General features: G+C 44.1%; 1 protein-coding gene across 13 annotated transcripts in view; it reads left to right on the forward strand.

The window, feature by feature from the left end:
• Positions 1–18,541, forward strand: part of LOC111960691 (Friend leukemia integration 1 transcription factor) — a 124,089-nt gene extending 105,548 nt beyond the window's left edge. For 11 of the 13 annotated variants that reach the window (XM_023982845.1, XM_023982844.1, XM_023982848.2 and 8 more), the window contains 5 exons: positions 3,692–3,760; positions 11,996–12,055; positions 13,875–13,934; positions 14,082–14,129; positions 15,958–18,541. In XM_023982845.1, coding sequence (XP_023838613.1) covers positions 3,692–3,760; positions 11,996–12,055; positions 13,875–13,934; positions 14,082–14,129; positions 15,958–16,487 — 767 coding nt within the window. In that variant the 3' untranslated portion in view covers positions 16,488–18,541. The remainder of the gene's footprint in view (positions 1–3,691; positions 3,761–11,995; positions 12,056–13,874; positions 13,935–14,081; positions 14,130–15,957) is intronic. The other 2 variants (XM_023982855.1, XM_070438783.1) reach the window with 1 other exon arrangement.
• Positions 18,542–19,144: the final 603 nt, after the last annotated feature.

Consider the following 19,144-nt stretch of genomic DNA (forward strand, 5'->3'; position numbering starts at 1 on the left):
CAAACAAACATAATCACAGACAAGGAGCTAGCCCATCCAGAATGCAGACCACTGGCTTCACTCACAGGGAGAGCTGGAGCGGAGCCGAGCTCTCGGTTCAGACTCAGACACACATATAGAAGGAGAGGGAAAAGGAGAGGGAGAGGCAGGCCCTGGAAGTGTTTAGTGATTACAGGCAGTCTGATGCCTCACCCTCTCCCATCCTCCCCCCTCCACTCTCTTTCCAACCCGATGACGAGCTGGAATAATTTCATACACATCTGTGTACACCATGTGTGTTACTTTGGGGTCGGTTTATTGAAACTCTGATTAACATTCTTCAGTGTCATTAAGCTTGTTCACTGTAGGCCAGAAAAGGGCATGGACATTTCCCCTCCCTGCGGCTATAAGCTAACAGTAACATCACACACCTGTCTGATTACTCTTAGTCACACAGGGAGTAATATAATAAATGCACATGCCAGCAAGACATTCTGCACATATCTGAATCTCTGGCTCCAGCTGTGAACAGTAATAAGGGTGGTTGCCTGTGCATTATTTTGGCCCCATAGTTGGTCACTTATCCAGATTTTTATACGCGATGGCCGCCTTTTCTGCAATGTGCTTTCAATTTGGGGYGCAATTTGAGAATTTGTTCAAATTAGTCTGTCAGGGAGGGACTGCGGACTGTTTACTTTATTGCACCCGTGTAGGTCGGTTTGATACCACATGTGCTGGAACAAACCAAGCACAGAACAGTGAAACCTCCATCAAGTAGAGACTGTATCCTCAGACACAGAGACAGGAGAAAGGGGGGAGAGAGAGAAAAAGAGAGAAAGAAAGAGTGGGAGTTTTTATTGAAGTGCGTGGAAATGGCCTGAAGTGGCTTTGATTGAGTGCCATAGGAGAATAGCTGCATTGCTTTCTTTCCCAGGTGTCCCTGCTCTGGTCTGGTCTGCTCTGTGTGGCTGACTGTGGCTGGATGGATTTACAGGAGGGAGTGGAGAAAGTGATAAGTTTGGGCTCCCAGCCTCCCAGGCTGCTTCTGCTCATGATCCAGCCTCCAGCCACCCATGCTGCCTCTGCTCCTGTCCAGCCTCCAGCATCCCAGGTTGTGTCTGCTCCTGATCCAGCCTCCCAGGCTGCCTATGCTCCTGATCCAGCCTCCCGGGCTGCCTCTGCTCCTGATCCTACTGCTGCTGCTGGTGCAGAGTGGGGAAATTCTCAAGCCCTCAATAGTTTATGCAGACCATAAACATCTGGGCTGAAGGCTGCAGATGAAAAGGTGGTCTGGAGTGCTCTCCTTTGCAGCCAGTCTCTCTCTCTCTTTCTCTCTCTTTAGGTTTTTATGGAGGTCTCCCTGCATTAGCTCTTTCTATTGGCAGATTAGCACTCCAGTGTAGGGGCTCAGAGGCCTGTCTGCCTGCCTCTGTTGTTAGCTGTTAGGTACCATTACACAGCACCTCTGGTTGGTTTGGATTGGACAGGGAACTGGGCTAATTAAGTCTAGTGAATGGGGTCTCCTAGGCCTCCTTTTAAGGGGCACTGGTCTCACCGCCCACGTGGGTGCCCCTCAGTTTGTTGATGGAGAAATGGGTATGTACATGTTTGAGGGGGTAGTATAGATTTTAGCTTGGTAGGATCAACAACAAGCCAGGACTCAGCAAAGGCCAATGACGTCTAACCATCTCACAGGGATGTCTGTCAATATTATGGTGTGTCAAGATGGAGGATGGAGGGGCAGGAAGCGTTTTAGACTCATCATTTATAGAAAAGAAAGAAAACAAAACACTGCTATTGGAGGTATTATGTAATAGAGGAACAGACTCTGGGCAGATGTTGCTTGGTTGGAGGAGGCTGAACATTAGCCAGTCATCCCACTGTGCAGTCAGATTACTGGGAAGTGTTTGTTTTTCAAGGGTGAAGAGCACGTCCAAATAAATAGGCGGTTTAGCCAAACCTCCCTCGCCCAAAGTGTCAGTGTTGGCACTCTCCATTTTCTCTTTCTCCCTCTCTCCCTCGCTCCCTCTCTCTCTCCCGTCCTTATAATAGCGGTCCCAGTGTTCTCTTTTGAATCTGTTTTCTCAGCAGCTCTGCCTGTCTGGGGCGGCCCCCATGTGGAACCCAGTAGGGCAGTAGTTAACCCTAACCCCGTCTCTCTCTCCCTACTACTTTTTACTATTCTCTCTCTCACCCTGGAGATGGGTCGGTGCCGTGCCTGCCCTGTGCGCTTACACTGAGAGTGTGGAATAATTTTTGTATGGGGAGCTGCGTTTGATTGCTGTGCAGGGACCCTGCCTCACACAATGCTTCCCCTGTTCACCAGCCCCAGGTCCAAACCAGGGCCAGAGCCTTGGGGGTGGCGTGGGCTGGGGTTGTGCGGGTTGGGGTGGGGGTTAGAATATGTGTGTAGAGCCCCCCGCCTCCCTCCGCCAACCCGCCAAAAAACAGACCCCAGGTCTGCATTGCTGTGGGCCCCCCCATTCCCCTCACCCTCCAAAATGAGCAAAGGCATCCTGCATTCCCAAGCTGTAGCCTATACTGTTATTCATCTCTCCGTCTCCTGCCCATTCAGAATAGCTCATAGAGTTCCTTCCTAACCAGCAACTCCCAATAGTAGTAGTCTTTGTCTTAAATGTTACACTCCCCATAGTAGTACTAGTACTGGTATTTTCCCAGTGCATTTTTGGTCTGTTTTTCCACTCTGATTTATGCGTCGGGGCAGCTAAAGTTAAGAGAGCATTTTGGTGCCGCCCAGGGTGCCTGTGTAAGCAGAGGAATGCAGAGCACAGTTCTGCTCCATAAGGTAAAATGAAAAGCTAGCCATTATGCTATTATAAATAGTCTTGGTTTCTGGACTTTAATAGTCAGGAGGTTTGTGGTGGAATTGTTGACTCAGCACAGCATTCCGAGTTCAAAGGATTACATATAAAAATATTGCTGGGTCGATTCTTTAATGTATAGAATGGATTGATTGTTTACAATGTACCATGGGCAGTTTTTAAGTATACTTTTAAGAGGCATCTCAAATTAAAGGAAATTGAGATCTACCTACACTAATCAAGGATCTTCTTACTGCCACCTACTGGGTATTGGCCAGTGTTACTACTCACAGCTAATATCATTGTACACTGCATACCAAACATTAGAAACACCTTCCTAATATTGAGTTGACTCCAATGCTTCTCATAGTTGTGTAAAGTTGTCTGGATATCCTTTGCGTGGCGGACCATTCTTGATATACCTTTATTGGAAATTATTGAGCGTGAAAAACCCTGCAGTGTTGCAGTTCTTGATGCACTCAAACCGGTGCGCCTGGCACCTACTGCCATACCCTGTTCAAAGGCACTTAAATCTTTTGTCTTACCCATTCACTCTTTGAATGGCACATATACAATCCATGTCTCAATTGTCTCAAGGCTTAAAACCGTTCTTTAACCTGTCTCATCTACCCTGATTGAAGTGGATTTAACAGGTGACAACAATAAGGGATCATAGCTTTTCACATGGATTCACCTGGTCAATATATGTCATGGAAATGTTTTGTACACTCGCTGTATAATGAATAATGAATCATTAAAATTCATGACTTGAATTTCTATACTATATAACCTATTAGCCAGTATATTTTATTAATCTTGCCCTATGCACAGATAACTGTAAACTTTGAGATCATACAGCTCTGACGTTGTGCCCATCTGGCGTGTTGCAGGTAGCTCATCATTATCCTACAACACTCCATCTCACACGGACCAGTCTCCACGCCTGGCTGCCAAAGAAGGTAGGACAGCATTATTTTCCAAAACCTTACTGCTAATGTTAAATATGGGCAACAGTTTTCTATTTCAGAGGTGTTTTTATAGAGGACTATGTTTCCTTAATTGAATAGAGCCAGGTATATTCTGAAAGAGTGAGAGAGAGAGAGCGAAAGAGAGAGAGGACAAGAAAGAGTGTTCTCATTTAGCACGATCATTTAGCCAAAACAATAGAGCTGCAGCACGCGCCGCTCTGTCTGCCAGCCCCTCAGCGCACGGTGGTCTCAGTGTGAGTGCCAGTTCCCTCTCTGCTGCCACAGAGGAGAACCGGCCCAGGTCCTGGCAGCACCAAGTAGAGACACAGCTATTGACAGGTGTATCTTTTGTACAGGGGAATAATATCAGGCAGCTCTACCCCAGTCTGTGCTATTCATGGCCTACCTGCACATGGAGGAAAGCGAGGGCCACCTTACAATGGAAGGGAATTAGCAAAACAAAAGGCATGCGGTGGCTAACCTCCCCATCCACAGGGAGAGATAAAGGAGGATAGGGTGGGGGGCTCAGCGAGATAGCACGTCTAAATAAGGTCATTTTTGTGGAGAGGTTTACTTAAAGGACAGGTGGTTCAGCCACAATGTAAACAGAGAGAAGGAGACAAAAAGGGAAATGAGTTGTTTTTGTTGTCACAACTTTGACTCAATCTAAGAGGGAACACGTGGTGGTAGGGAGGAACGGTTTTTTGCCGGTTGATGTGTGTATTTGTGCAGGTTTTGGAGGGCAACTGTTACGCTGAGCGTTATAGGGCACTGTTCATTGTTTTAACATGTAGATTAGCGTTCTGTGTTGCTTGGTGTTGATGAGACATGTTCATTCTCTCCGATCAGATACACTGATCAGTCTGGAAGACAGGGTTTTTTGCAGACAGCTAAAATGTGACTTTATGGTCCATAAATATTACTGAATGTTTTTTACTTAACTAGGCAAGTCAGTTAAGATCAAATTCTTATTTACAATGACGACCTACCCCGGCCAAACCCTAACTCAGACAACGCTAGGCCAATTGTGCGCCGCCCTATGTGACTCCCAAACACGGCCGGTTGTGATACAGTTTGGAATCGAACCAGGGTCTGTAGTGACGCCTCTAGCACTGAGATGCAGTGCCTTAGACTGCTGTGCCACTCTGAGGAGACACTTTGTCAAAAGAGCATTTGCACTGACATTTATCAAATCACATTTTATTTGTCACATGCTTCGTAAATGATAGGTGTGGACTAACAGTGAAATGCTTACTTACAGCCCTTCCCAACAATGCAGAGGGAAAGAAAATTGAGAAATAATAGAAAAGTAAAACACATAATAATAATAAAAGTAATAATAGACACACAATGAGTAATCATAACTTGGCTATATACAAGGGGTACCATTACCGAGTCAATGTGCAGGGTTATGAGGTAAGTGAGGTAGATATGTACATGTACAGTGCATTTGGAAAATATTCAAACCCCTTGACTTTTTCAACATTTTGTTACGTTACAGCCTTATTATAAAATTGATTAAATAAAAACATGTCCTAATCAATCTACACACAATAGCCCATAATGACATCACAATAGCCCATAATGACATCACAATAGCCCATAATGACATCACAATACCCCATAATGGCAAAGCGAAAACAGGTTTTTAGAAACTTTTGCAAATGTATTACAAATAAAAAACAGAAATACCTTATACCGTAAGTATTCAGACCCTTTGCTATGAGACTTGAAATTGAGCTCAGGTGCATCCAGTTTCAATTGATCATCCTTGAGATGTTTCTACAACTTGATTGGAGTCCACCTGTGGTAAATTCAATTGATTGGGCATGATTTGGAAAGGCACACACCTGTCTATATAAGATCCCACAGTGGAGAGTGCATGTCAGAGCAAAAACCAAGCCATGAGGTCTTAAATGAAAGAAGTTTGGAACCACCAATACTCTTCCTAGAGCTGTCCATCTGACCAAACTAAGCAATCGGGTGAGAAGGGCCTTGGTCAGGGAGATGACCAAGAACTCAATGGTCCCTCTGTCAGAGCTCCAGAGTTCCTCTGTGGGGATGGGAGAACCTTCCAGAAGGACAACCATCTCTGCAGCTCTACACCAATCAGGCCTTTATGGTAGAGTGGCCAGACGGAAGCCACTCCTCAGTAAAAGGCACATGACAGCTTGGAGTTTGCCAAAAGGCACCTAAAGAACTCTCAGACCATGAGAATCAAGATTCTCTGGTCTGCTGAAACCAAGATTTAACTCTTTGGCCTGAATGCCAAGCTTCACATTTGGAGGAAACCTGGCACCATTCCTACGGTGAAGCATGGTGGTGGCAGCATCATGCTGTGGGGATGTTTTTCAGCGGCAGGGACTGGGAGACTAGTCAGGATCGAGGGAAAAATGAACGGAGCAAAGTACAGAGAGATCCTTGATGAAAACCTGCTCCAGAGTGCTCAGGGCCTCAGACTGGGGCAAAGGTTCACCTATCAATAGGACAACGGCCCTAAGCACACAGCCAAGACAACGCAGGAGTGGTTTCGGGAAAAGTCTCAGAATGTTCTTGAGTGGCCCAGCCAGAGCCCAGACTTAAGCCCGATCAAACATCTCTGTAGAGGCCTGAAAATAGCTGTGCGGAGGCGCTCCCCATCCAACCTGACAGAACTTGAGAGGATCTGCAGAGAAGAATGGGAGAAACTCCCCAAATACAGTTGTGCCAAGCTTGTAGCATCATACCAAAAAAGACTTGAAGCCGTAATCACTGCCAACGATGCTTCAACAAAGTACTGAGTAAAAGGTTGAATACTTATGTAAATGTTATATTTCAGTTTTTTATTTTTAATACATTTGCAAAAATTTCTAAAAACCTGTTTTTGTTTTGTCATTTTGGGGGTAGATTGATGAAGAGAAATAAAACGATTTAAGCAGTTTTAGAATAAGGCTGTAACATAACAAAATGTGGAAGAAGTCAAGGGGTCTGAATACTTTCCTAATGCACTGCAACAAGGAATAAAGTGACAGATAGTGAACAGTAGCAGCAGCGTATGTTATGAGTCAAAAAAGTAATTGCAAAAAGGACCAATGTAGAGGTTGCTATTTGGTTAACTATTTAACTACATTTTTTGCTGTCTTATGGCTTGGGGTAGAAGCTGTTCAGGATCCTGTTGGTTCCAGACTTGGTGTGTCAGACCCACCTAAGCCCGTGTTAGTGTCTGTGAGATGAAGTACATATCCTTTAGATGTGGACTGTGAAGTCACCGCCATATACAGTACATGACAACAGGTTGCAATAACACTGATAGCCTGGCTCACAGGAAAAGGGCATATCTAGCTGGGAAGAGAGGAAGAGACTAGGCTGAGTTACACTGTTCTCACCCTGGTTCATATCATCATGGGCGTGCTCGATAAGATACTTTATGTTTCTGTACGATTTTATTTAGGGTTTTCTAGACAATAGACATAGACAAAATACATGATCGATAAGATTCTGCAGTGTCACCTCTGACCCCTTCTTCCTGGTTCTCAGTGGCAGGTATTTGGACTGGCAGATCCAGCAGGTCAACTCCCCTCAACAACATTTCCCCAACACAGAGAAGTGATTTCTACTATAGGCTACCATAATAACAGTGCTCCTTCTTCTCCTAATACAAACTCAGTCACAGCCCAAATTCCATTAAAGCCTTTTGCTTCAAGAAATGCCCGTATTGAGACTTTTATCAACTTTCTATCGCCAGATGTTCACAGTCATATTGCCTGTAGAAAAGGGTCACATACCATCTCAGCTCTCTCAGGGTATAGTAAGCACCGTTATTCAGCAGGAGACCTCCAACTCTTTTCCAGACTGTCTGATGTAAAAAGCAATGTTATGAATAAAAGTGAGCATATAAAACATGGAATGCAGCAGCCATGAAAAGTGTGTGTTCATGTGCTTGCTTGCATGTGTGTTGAGCTAAAGGGTACAGGGAGATAGTTTGGAGATTCAGTGATTTACCACATGGCTCCTCAGTGGTCACAGAGAGGGAAGCTTTAGCGATTGATGGGCTATTCTTTGTCTTTTATCTTTCCCTCTATGGCCTCCCAAGTGGAGGACTGCTGATTTACATTGGTTGTATAGCCAAGCATACATACAGTACTCTATCCATTGTATGTACATTGTGTCTGCTAAAGCTTGGCAGCTGCCTCTTCCTCATATAGTCAGCTCTTTTCCTTTCTCACACAGATGGCTTTTAAAGCACCTGCATACAGTATAAAAAGCCCTGCTTTGTCTGAGTTTGTCTTTGGCTTAGACTGTGGGTTAAAAGCGGTCCATGACTATGCTTCTCTCTCGTTGGTGCTCAGCCCTTGTTTTGAATAGCTGGTCTGCAGTCAGGTCTCCCAGGAGGAGCAAGCATTGCACCACACCCCAGCCCAGAGTGGAAACTGGCTCTACTCAGAGAGGGCCTGGAAAAAGAGGGAGAGAGGCTCCGATGTGCCATACTTCTGGGGTGTCTGTTGAGTTTGCATGGCTGACTGTATTCCTGACGTGGTGTGCTCATCTGGACTCTGGTCGTCCTTCCCAGTCTGTCTGCCTGGCTTCCCCCTTTCCTTTCCTATCATCTCTTCTCGTTTCCTCTCTTCTCCTTTCGTACCCTCTCCTCCCCTCTCGTCTCCTCTTCTGCCTTTGAGCAAGGCAGTTAACCCCCACAACAACTGCTCCCCGGTCGCAGATGAAGTGGATGTGGATTAAGGCAGCCCCCCGCAACTCTCTTATTCAGAGGGGTTGGGTTAAATGTGGAAGACACATTTAGTTTGAAATCATCCAGTTGACTAAGTATTCCCCTTTCCCTTCCTTCCCTTCCTTCCCTTCCCTCTCATCTCCTCACCTCTCGTCTCCTCTCGTCTACTCTGCTGAATGGTGCCCCACTTAGGTCTCATGTCCACCCCTGTCCTTCTGGTCTGACTCAGACCTTAATCGAATCAGGAATAGGAACTTCCCCACTGTCTATAGTGGTGAACCCTTAATATGAGGATATTGCAGGGATGTGACCCTCTCTCATGTCGAAAGGCTACATAGTGGAGCCGAGTGTAGTCTATCCAACCACCTCCTCCGCTCTTTATCAGACAGTAGCGGGATACAACGCCATTGTTTTCTTTTCACATTCCAACGTTGTGTTTCGTCTGTCTGGGTCTCTTGAGTTTCTCACTCTCTCTCTCTGCCTCTCTCTCTCTCTCTCTCTGTATCTGTCTCTCGCACTCTCTCTCTCGCTCCCCCTTCTGTTTGTGACCCTTCTCTTGGAAGGAGGTAGCCCCTGTGTGTTTTTTCACAGAGGAGGGGGGACGGAAGAGGGGAAAAAGGGCTAGTAAAACAAAGAGAGGTTGTCTGCAGGCAAGGCAAGCAGGAAACGCAACTCTCCGAGGACTCTCCCCCAGTCGTTGCTACTTGGCTATCCCACCAGCCCACTGCAGATTGGACCTGACAGCCTCTGCTGAGCGACGGCCGCCCAACTGTTATTCCTCTCTCACTCTCTCTCACTCTGTCTCTCTCTCTCACTCTCTCTTCTATCACTCTCTCTCTGTCTTCTCTCTTCTCCCTCCCCCTCTTTCTCTACCACTCCACCCAGCTCCCTCCATCCTACCCCAGGCCGATCCGACAGAGAGAGAAAAGAGAGACACACTCTTTGTTTAATTCTTCCAGGTTCAGGCCCATTGAGCCAACTCTGGGGTTAATAGTTTAAAATGCAGAAAGAGTGAGATGTTCATGAGATTTATTTTTAGGGAAATGTTTCTGCTGAAGGACGGTTTTATAAAGCACAAACACACATGAGCAAAAGGAAATAAGTTGAAATAACATCCTGTGAAAGTGTGATTAAATACACCGTTTGTAATTATTTTTATTGCAGATATGTAATTTATGTTAGACAATAAAACATGTTCTGGTGACATTGCTTCTTAGAAAGCCTGATTCTTTTTCTATTACAGCTTTAAATCAAGTTTGTGGTTGAGAAGTACTCAACACTAAAGTAGATGTGCGTTTTGATTTATTCAATGTTGGTTGAAGTAAACCAGTGGAAGGTCTGCATTTCCAAATGTTTGTTTTATAAGAAATGACATGTTTCTGACCACAAGAGGGCAGTGTTGGATAATGTTTTGAGAAGCCATGACATAGCTCTCAACCAGTTGTAGATGCTGAGGTCACTGGTGAGTCAGAGGGAGCTAGTTGTGTCAAGACCTCCTGTAATAAGTGGGTATCAGCATCACCACGGTCAAGCATGTTAAGTTCTAGCTGTCCCATCGGCTGCATATGTAGCGTGACAAACACACTATGATTTAGAGCCTTAAGTCTTCACGTTAGACACCTGCTGTGTCTCTTAACTGCATGTTGAGCTCAGCAGGGGCTTATATGACCACTTATGTGACCCACTTATGTGACCAAACATAAAAACAGTGGTGACATTAAAAATATTAATGTAGTCATGATGGAAGACTAGTAGGACATTACATCAGCTATATGTAATATTAGTAAGACATTATATCAGCTATATGTAATATTAGTAAGACATTATATCAGCTATATGTAATATTAGTAAGACATTATATCAGCTATATGTAATATTAGTAAGACATTATATCAGCTATATGTAATATTAGTAAGACATTATATCAGCTATATGTAATATTAGTAAGACATTATATCAGCTATATGTAATATTAGTAAGACATTATATCAGCTATATGTMATATTAGTAAGACATTATATCAGCTATATGTAATATTAGTAAGACATTATATCAGCTTATGTAATATTAGTAAGACATTATATCAGTTTATGAATATTAGTAGGAAATTACATCTGTTAGATGTGTGTCTTGCTTCACTGGCTGTTATACGTCCTCCTGTCTAGTGACTCTCTGCATGTGGTACAGTCTTAGCCGGTAACAAAGCTAAATGTCACGGGTGCTATAGTCGTTGCCAGCCAAATGAAGGTGAAATTGCATCTACTTTCAATTTAGATGGGAATGTGCAGTACTGTTTTTGATGCCTTGATGGAGAAAATATGCATCCTGTTTTATCTGCACGTCAATGAGATTGATTACAACTGGTAGCAATCCAGGTACCCAGACCGCATTCAACCAGTTGGGAACCTCACAAACGTAAGGCAATTCTTTCCAGTTGCAGCATCTTACAATCATCAACTACTAGATTGTCTATCTGTCTGTTTGTGTGTCAGTTTGTGTGTATTTTCCCCTCCCGTTTGTGGTCACCATGGTGCAACCTGCTCATGAAACTGTCATTTTATCGAAGACATCTTGTTGGTTCCTCTAGTTTTGAGACATAGTTGTATGTCAGATAAACCCACATCACTGTGGCCAGATATCCTGCTGCACAGGGTTTCTTGGACAGGGCTTGGATAGGCAGGCAAACCTTTTTATAGCCAGCTCTTGGCATCACTCCTCTGCCTTATTTCCGTGACAATCTTGTTGCTTGTTTAAAGCCAAGTTGTGTTCCTGAGATGGGTTCGCTTGCAGGTGGGGAGGTAGAGAGCACAGCCTAGAACATGCACAGCCACAAATTAAAAAGAGACACTACCACATTTTATTTCAGGACTAGTGTATATTATGAGATGAAGTGGAGGGTTCATCTTCTCGAGCTAGAAACAGATTATTTCCCACTCGTGTATAGGCTGCTTGGTTGTTTAACAAAACCGACTTGTGTGCAACCATGGGGCAAAAAAGATTGGGTTGGCCTAGATTGTTGACAACATGTAAACTATATTTAGTCTACAAGGTTTGGGGGTGGGGGCGGTTTGGGGCGGGAGGGGTGTCGAGGGAGAGGTTGTTGTTTTATTCGGGGGGGGGGGGGTTTGAATGGTTGAGGGGCAGCTCTCACGGAACTGTAGGGGGATCTTGGATGGTTGATGGCCTGGCGGTTAGGAGCTTGGGCCGGTGACCGATAGGTCGCTGGTTCGGCTCCCTGTTTTTGAAAATTAAAAATTAAACAAGATACACTGAGTTAAAACGAGCCACCTACGATTCCCCACATGGCAACTTTTTGTAACTGTTGCTAGCTATCTGACCATTCAGAGTCATAACACCCCACAGCCTTCTGCCTCATCGATGCGTGAGCATCATTTTCGTATACGATGTCAGCCAACCCATCTATAGGAGAAATAAATGCAATACTCCGATATTAAATGTTAGGAAGTGCAGTAGAGTGTTTACTGTTGACAAATCTCTCTTTGTCGCTCTCTACTTCTCAGACCCCTCATATGATGCTGTACGACGGACTGGATGGTCGAACAATATGCACAGTGGAAAAGGTAAGCATGCACTTTGCTTTACTGAGTCGCAGAAAGACTTGTAGCCTAATCACACAAGGAATTAGGACATGGTCCGACCCATCATGCATCATCACATACAGTGCCTTCGGAAAGTATTCAGACCCCTTGACTTTTTCGTTACAGCCTTACGTTATAGCCTTATTGGATTAAATAAAACAATTTCCACAGCAATCTACACGCAATACCCCATAATGACAAAGGAAAAATATGTTTTTAAAAACTTTTCTTATGCATTAAAAACAAAAAACAGAAAAACTTTATTAACATAAGTATTCAGACCCTTTGCTATGTGACTCGAAATTTAGCTCAGGTACACCCTGTTTCCATTGATCATCCTTGAGTTGTTTCTACAACTTGATTGGAGTCCACCTGTAGTAAATTCAATGGATTGGACATGATTTGGAAAGGCACAACCCTGTCTATAAGTGGACATCACATGTCAGAGCAAAAGTCAAGCCATGAGGTCGAAGGAATTGTCCTTAGAGCTCGAGACAGGATTATGTTGAGGCACAGATCTGGGGAAGGGTACCATTTCTGCAGCATTGAAAGTCCCCAAACACAGTGGGCTCCATCATTTTTAAATGGAAGAAGTTTGGAACCACCAAGACTTCCTAGAGCTGGCTGCCCGGCCAAACTGAGCAATCGGGGGAGAAGGGCTTTGGTCAGGGAGGTGACCACTCTGACAGAGCTCTACAGTTCCTCTGTGGAGATGGGAGAACCTTCCAGAAGGACAACCATCTCTGCAGCACTACACCAATTAGGCCTTTATGGTAGAGTGGCCAGACAGAAGCCACTCCTCAGTAAAAAGCACATGACAGCCTGCATGGGGTTTGCCAAAAAGCACCTAAAGACTCTCAGACCATGAGCAACAAGATTCTCTGGTCTGATGAAACCAAGATTTTACTCTTTGGCCTGAATGCCAAGAATCACGTCTGGAGGAGACTTGGCACCATCCCTACGTTGAAGCATCGTGGTGGCAGCATCATGCTGTGGGGATGTTTTTTTTAGCGACAGGGACTGGGAGACTAGTCAGGATCGAGGCAAAGATGAATGGAATAAAGTACAGAGAGATCCTTGATGAAAACCTGCTCCAGAGCGCTCAGGACCTCAGACTGGGGCAAAGGTTCACCTTCCAACAGGACAATGACCCTAAGCACACAGCCAATTCAACACAGGAGTGGCTTCGGGAAAAGTCTCTGAATGTCCTTGAGTGGCCCAGCCAAAGCTCGGACTTAAACCCGATCAAACATCTCTGGAGAGAACTGAAAATAGCTGTGCAGCAACGCTCCCCATCAAATCTGACAGAGCTTTAGAGGACCTGCAGAGAAGAATGGGAGAAACTCCCCAAATACAGTTGTGCCAAGCTTGTATTTTATAAATTAGCAAACATTTCTAAAAACTCGTTTTTGCTTTGTCATCATGGGGTATTGTGTGTAGATTGATGAGGAATACAATTTAATCAATTTTAGAAAAAGGCTGTAACCTAACGGAATGTGGAAAAAGTCAAGGGGTCTGAATACTTTCCGAATGCACTTTACATTCTTCCATAGCTCATAGAGAGACGTGTGAGAGCCCACTCAACCCAAGCACGCAAGGCAAACCACCAATGATTAAATCCTCAGTCGTCAACCCTGAAATCTGTGAACTTTAAGCACTTACCCTAGCCACCAGTTACTGGCCTGTTTTCTTTGGAACGGGGCTGACATGCCATTAAGATGTGTACCGTGGTTTATCCATGACCGCCCAACTGGCTTTCTTCCCTCCTGTTTCTTTCCCCTCCCAACCCCTCCTTCTTCAGGCTCGCCGGTGGTCACACAGAATGTGTCCAAGTCCACTGAACAGCCCAGACCTCAGCCAGGTAATGTATTTCACCCTGCTCATTCCTTCCATCATGTGTGTGTGCTCCACTTAAGACAGCCGCAGTTGGTTACACCCATCTCACTAGGATGAGGATCAGCCTAATGTATAGTGATAGATACAGACTAACAGACCTCTCTCTCCACAGATCCTTACCAGATCCTGGGGCCCACCAGCAGTCGACTGGCCAACCCAGGTAGGTACAGGAGGATGTATGAGACCAATCATATATCAGATGTAAACTAAATTTCCCAACATACATTGCTTCATTATGGCCTTGGTGGATTTCTCTCTCAAAAAAAGTATTCTGCTGAGAATTGTGCACATTTGAATTCTACTTTACTGCAGTATTCAGTAAGTACATTCGTGGCCAAACGTTTTGAGAATGACACAAATATTCATTTTCACAAAGTCTGCTGCCTCAGTTTGTATGATGGCAATTTGCAAATACTCCAGAATGTTATGAAGAGTGATCAGATGAATTGCAATTAATTGCAAAGTCCCTCTTTGCCATGCAAATGAACTGAATCCCCCAAAAACATTTCCACTGCATTTCAGCCCTGCCACAAAAGGACCAGCTGACAACATGTCAGTGATTCTCTCATTAACACAGGTGTGAGTGTTGATGAGGACAAGGCTGGAGATCCCTCTGTCATGCTGATTGAGTTCGAATAACAGACTGGAAGCTTCAAAAGGAGGTTGGTGCTTGGAATCATTGTTCTTCCTCTGTCAGCCATGGTTACCTACAAGGAAACACGTGCCGTCATCATTGCTTTGCACAAAAAGGGCTTCACAGGCAAGGATATTGCTGCCATTAAGATTGCACCTAAATCAACCATTTATCGGATCATCAAGAACTTCAAGGAGAGCGGTTCAATTGTTGTGAAGAAGGCTTTAGGGCGCCCAAGAAAGTCCAGCATGCGCCAGGACCGTCTCCTAAAGTTGATTCAGCTGCGGGATCGGGTGACCACCAGTACAGAGCTTGCTCAGGAATGGCAGCAGGCAGGTGTGAGTGCATCTGCACGCACAGTGAGGCGAAGACTTTTGGAGGATGGCCTGGTGTCAAGAAGGGCAGCAAAGAAGACACTTCTCTCCAGGAAAACATCAGGGACAGACTGATATTCTGCAAAGGGTACAGGGATTGGACTGCTGAGGACTGGGGTAAAGTCATTTTATCAGATGACTCCCCTTTCCGATTGTTTGGGCATCTGGAAAAAAGCTTGGCCCGGAGAAGACAAGGTGAGCGCTACCATCAGTCCTGTGTCATGCCAACAGTAAAGCATCCTGAGACCATTCATGTGTGGGGTTGCTTTTCAACCAAGGGAGTGGGCTCACTCACAATTTTGCCTAAGAACACAGCCATGAATGAAGAATGGTACCAACACATCCCCCGAGAGCAACTTCTCCCAACCATCCAGGAACAGTTTGGTGACSAACAATGCCTTTTCCAGCATGATGAAGCACCTTGCCATAAGGCAAAAGTGATAACTAAGTGGCTCGGGGAACAAAAAATCTATATTTTGGGTCTATGGCCAGGACACTCCCCAGACCTTAATCCCATTGAGAACTTGTGGTCAATCCTCAAGAGGCGGGTGGACAAACAAAAACCCACAAATTCTGACAAACTCCAAGCATGGATTATGCAAGAATGGGCTGCCATCAGTCAGGATGTGGCCCAGAAGTTAATTGACAGCCTGCCAGGGTGGATTGCAGAGGTCTTGAAAAAGAAGGGTCAACACTGCAAATATTGACTCTTTGCATCAACTTCATGTAATTGTCAATAAAAGCCTTTGACACTAATGAAATGCTTGTTATTATGCTTCAGTATTCCATAGTAACATCTGACAAAAATATCTAAAGACACTGAAGCAGCAAACTTTGTGAAAATGTATATTTGTGTCATTCTCAAAACTTTTGGCCACGACTGTACATAATGAGTTATGGGTGTTTGATCAATCGGCTGTTAGGTGTTCAGGGATAGAACAGCTGTTGATTTGACATATGTGTGTGTGTTTCCTGGTCAGGTTCAGGACAGATCCAGCTGTGGCAGTTCCTGCTGGAGCTCCTGTCAGACAGCACCAATGCCGGCTGCATCACCTGGGAGGGCACCAATGGAGAGTTCAAGATGACTGACCCGGACGAGGTGGCGCGGCGCTGGGGCGAGAGGAAGAGCAAGCCCAACATGAACTACGACAAGCTGAGCCGCGCCCTGCGCTACTACTACGACAAGAACATCATGACCAAGGTGCACGGCAAGCGCTACGCCTACAAGTTTGACTTCCATGGTATCGCTCAGGCCCTTCAGCCCCACCCCACCGAGTCCTCCATGTACAAGTACCCCTCGGACCTGGCATACGTGCCCTCCTACCATGCCCACCAGCAGAAGGTCAACTTCGTGTCCCCACATCCCCCCTCCATGCCCGTCACCTCTTCTAACTTCTTTGGACCCACTGCTCCGTACTGGAGCTCCCCTACAGGGGGCATCTACCCCAACCACAGCGTCCCCCGCCACCCCAACTCCCACGTGCCTTCCCACCTAGGCAGTTACTACTAAACCCCACTGCCCCGTGACGTCTTCCCCAACCTTCTCTCCCCCCAACCAAACCCACCAGTGCTGATCTGAAACCACAATGAAACCAAACCAACTAAGACCGAGAGAAAGGGGGATTCTCCGCCTGGACCCAAAGTCTGCTCTTAACTGGCAAAATGAAGAAAGCTAACTGAAGAAAGCTAACTGAAGAAAGCTAACTGAAGAAAGCTAACTGAAGGAATGTTTGAAGGATAAAAAAAAACTGGATGATCCAAATGGAGTACTACTTATTTACAAGACAAGAGTCTGTTTCCATGTTTTTTTCAGTTTTTCAGTTCGTCTGTGTTTTTTGTGCCATGTGTCCCTTGAAAGCAGCACCCATGGGCCAGTTCAGAGTGCCCCCAAAATCTAGACACGTTACCCACACAGACACAGCCTTATCGAGAGACCATAGAGGCTCTCATACCTACTTTGTGCCTGATCACAGACATGGACCCATTCTCTATGCGTCTCTATCTACATTACCCTCATATGGTAAAGCTCCTGCCTTGTTCCTCGTTCCAGGCCTGTATGGGGTCTCAGATCAACATCATGTTCGTCTGTCTCATGTTCTGTTATCAGTCCGTCCGTCTGCATCCGGTGTAGGTAGGGCTGTAGGTAGGGCTTCAAAGAAATGGACTTCTCAGCACTGAATGAAAATGAAATGTTGGCAACTGGAATACGCCATTGATTCACACTTAACTTATCCTCCAAACTGGAAGTAGGCGAGTTGGAGACCAGAGTTGGAAGTGAAGCGCTGTAGCTATGTTTTCAGGGGGCCACACACCGGTTGGCTGTTGTTATAGGAACTATGCTGTTTGTCCTCTTCAGCCGTTAGTTCGTTCCATTTCCAGATGTTTTGTTGGACCAAGTCATTATTAATGTGAATGCCCTCTGGTCCATGGAACATATCCTCAATTTGACAATCACAGTTGTTTGTCTGTCCAGGCCAGTCAAGTGTCTCTGTGCATTCATACTGCACTGCCATTTCAAAACGTGCATTTTCAGATGTTTAAAGTTTGTTGTATGAAAGAAATAATTGTATTTAAACAGCTGAATGTGGACTTGTTTCACTACTTCTTGAAAATAAATGGTTTACTAAATAAAGAACAAAACCAATAAAGTAAGAAAGGATGAAAACAGAGAAATCCTCAGATTCGCGAATGCTGTGCGTTCGTCAGACCTATTTTCTATTATTTTGTAAACATTGGTCAACTAGGCATTAAAGCAACTTACTGTATAAATTATGCAGAGTTATTTTCATATGTGACACAGTTTTAAAAAGTCAAGAGAATTAATACGAGTTGACCTCGGTCAAAAATGCAAACATTGTTAAGTCCGTTACTGATATATAGTATGTTCAACATTTTTAAACGTTTTATATCTGTACATTTGGGCAGTCCATTTTTACATGATTTTTATTTTATTTTATGAAATTCAATTTGTAATGTCCTCAGTGCCTTGGAGTGAACACAAGATTTGTTCTAGCTAGTTATTACCAAAAAACCACAAATGCCTGCTTGAATCATAATCCTATACTTATAGTCAATCTGTTATTCTGTATATACCATGATTATGGTTGCTTTCAATTCTAAAATAGGCCAACAATACTTGTAATGTCTCATATCATTAAGCCAACCACCCAGAAATTGCCAGCTTTTGTCTGTGCCTTTAAATTGGCCAGGTATATTATGCAAAAGAGCACAGACACCCCTTATATTCACAGCAAGCATCTCTATTAAGCTCCATTGCTTTAGATGTGTGAATTAAAGGGAATTTGTTAGATGTAGCATGAAGGTAATAATCTAAAATGTACCCTTTACATCCACCTCTCATAAACAGTAATGTTCAATGAAAGGGGAGCTGTGCTACTTCGTATATGCAATGTATTTTGGATATTAAATATATAAATGTAATTTTGCAGTTAACCATTTTATTATTATTGTAATTCCTGCCATGTATTAAGTACTAACTTTTGAAAAAGGGCTTTTGTATAGGAAAGAAATTTGACAAAATAAAAGTTTTTACTTCTGAACATATTTACTTCTGTTGGTCCATTTTCTGCCAGAAAGTAGGATACTGTCACGCCCTGACCTTAGTTATCTTTGTTTTCTTTATTATTTTGGTTAGGTCAGGGTGTGACGAGGGTGGTATGTGTGCTTTTGTCTATGTGATGTTGCATGTCTGCACTCGTTATTATTAGCTTCACGGTCATTTTGTTATTTTGTTAGTTTGTTTAAGTGTTCTTTCTTTATTAAAAGGAAGATGTATTATAATCACGCTGCACCTTGGTCTCCTTCGTATGACGAACGTGACAGATACTGATCTTTAGCTACTAGGCAAAGTTACAACATCATGAAATCCATCATTTTTATATTTTTCCTTTTATCTCCATCACTATAAGAAATCTAGTTAATGTGTCGCCCTGTTTCAATCAATACTTAATCATCATTACTAGCAATTTTATCCAAACTTTAACCCAATTTCATTCATTTTTATAATTTCAGTGTTATACAAAATTATTTGATGAGAAAATACATTTCCTGTGGAGAAGAGATTGTAACAGGAAATACTTTATTGGTTTCTCTGATGTTTCTTATATACTGTATATTGACAACACACATCGACCCAAGTCCCAGTAC

This window comes from Salvelinus sp. IW2-2015, linkage group LG4p (assembly GCF_002910315.2).
Source record: "Salvelinus sp. IW2-2015 linkage group LG4p, ASM291031v2, whole genome shotgun sequence".
NCBI classification, from domain to species: domain Eukaryota; kingdom Metazoa; phylum Chordata; class Actinopteri; order Salmoniformes; family Salmonidae; genus Salvelinus; species Salvelinus sp. IW2-2015.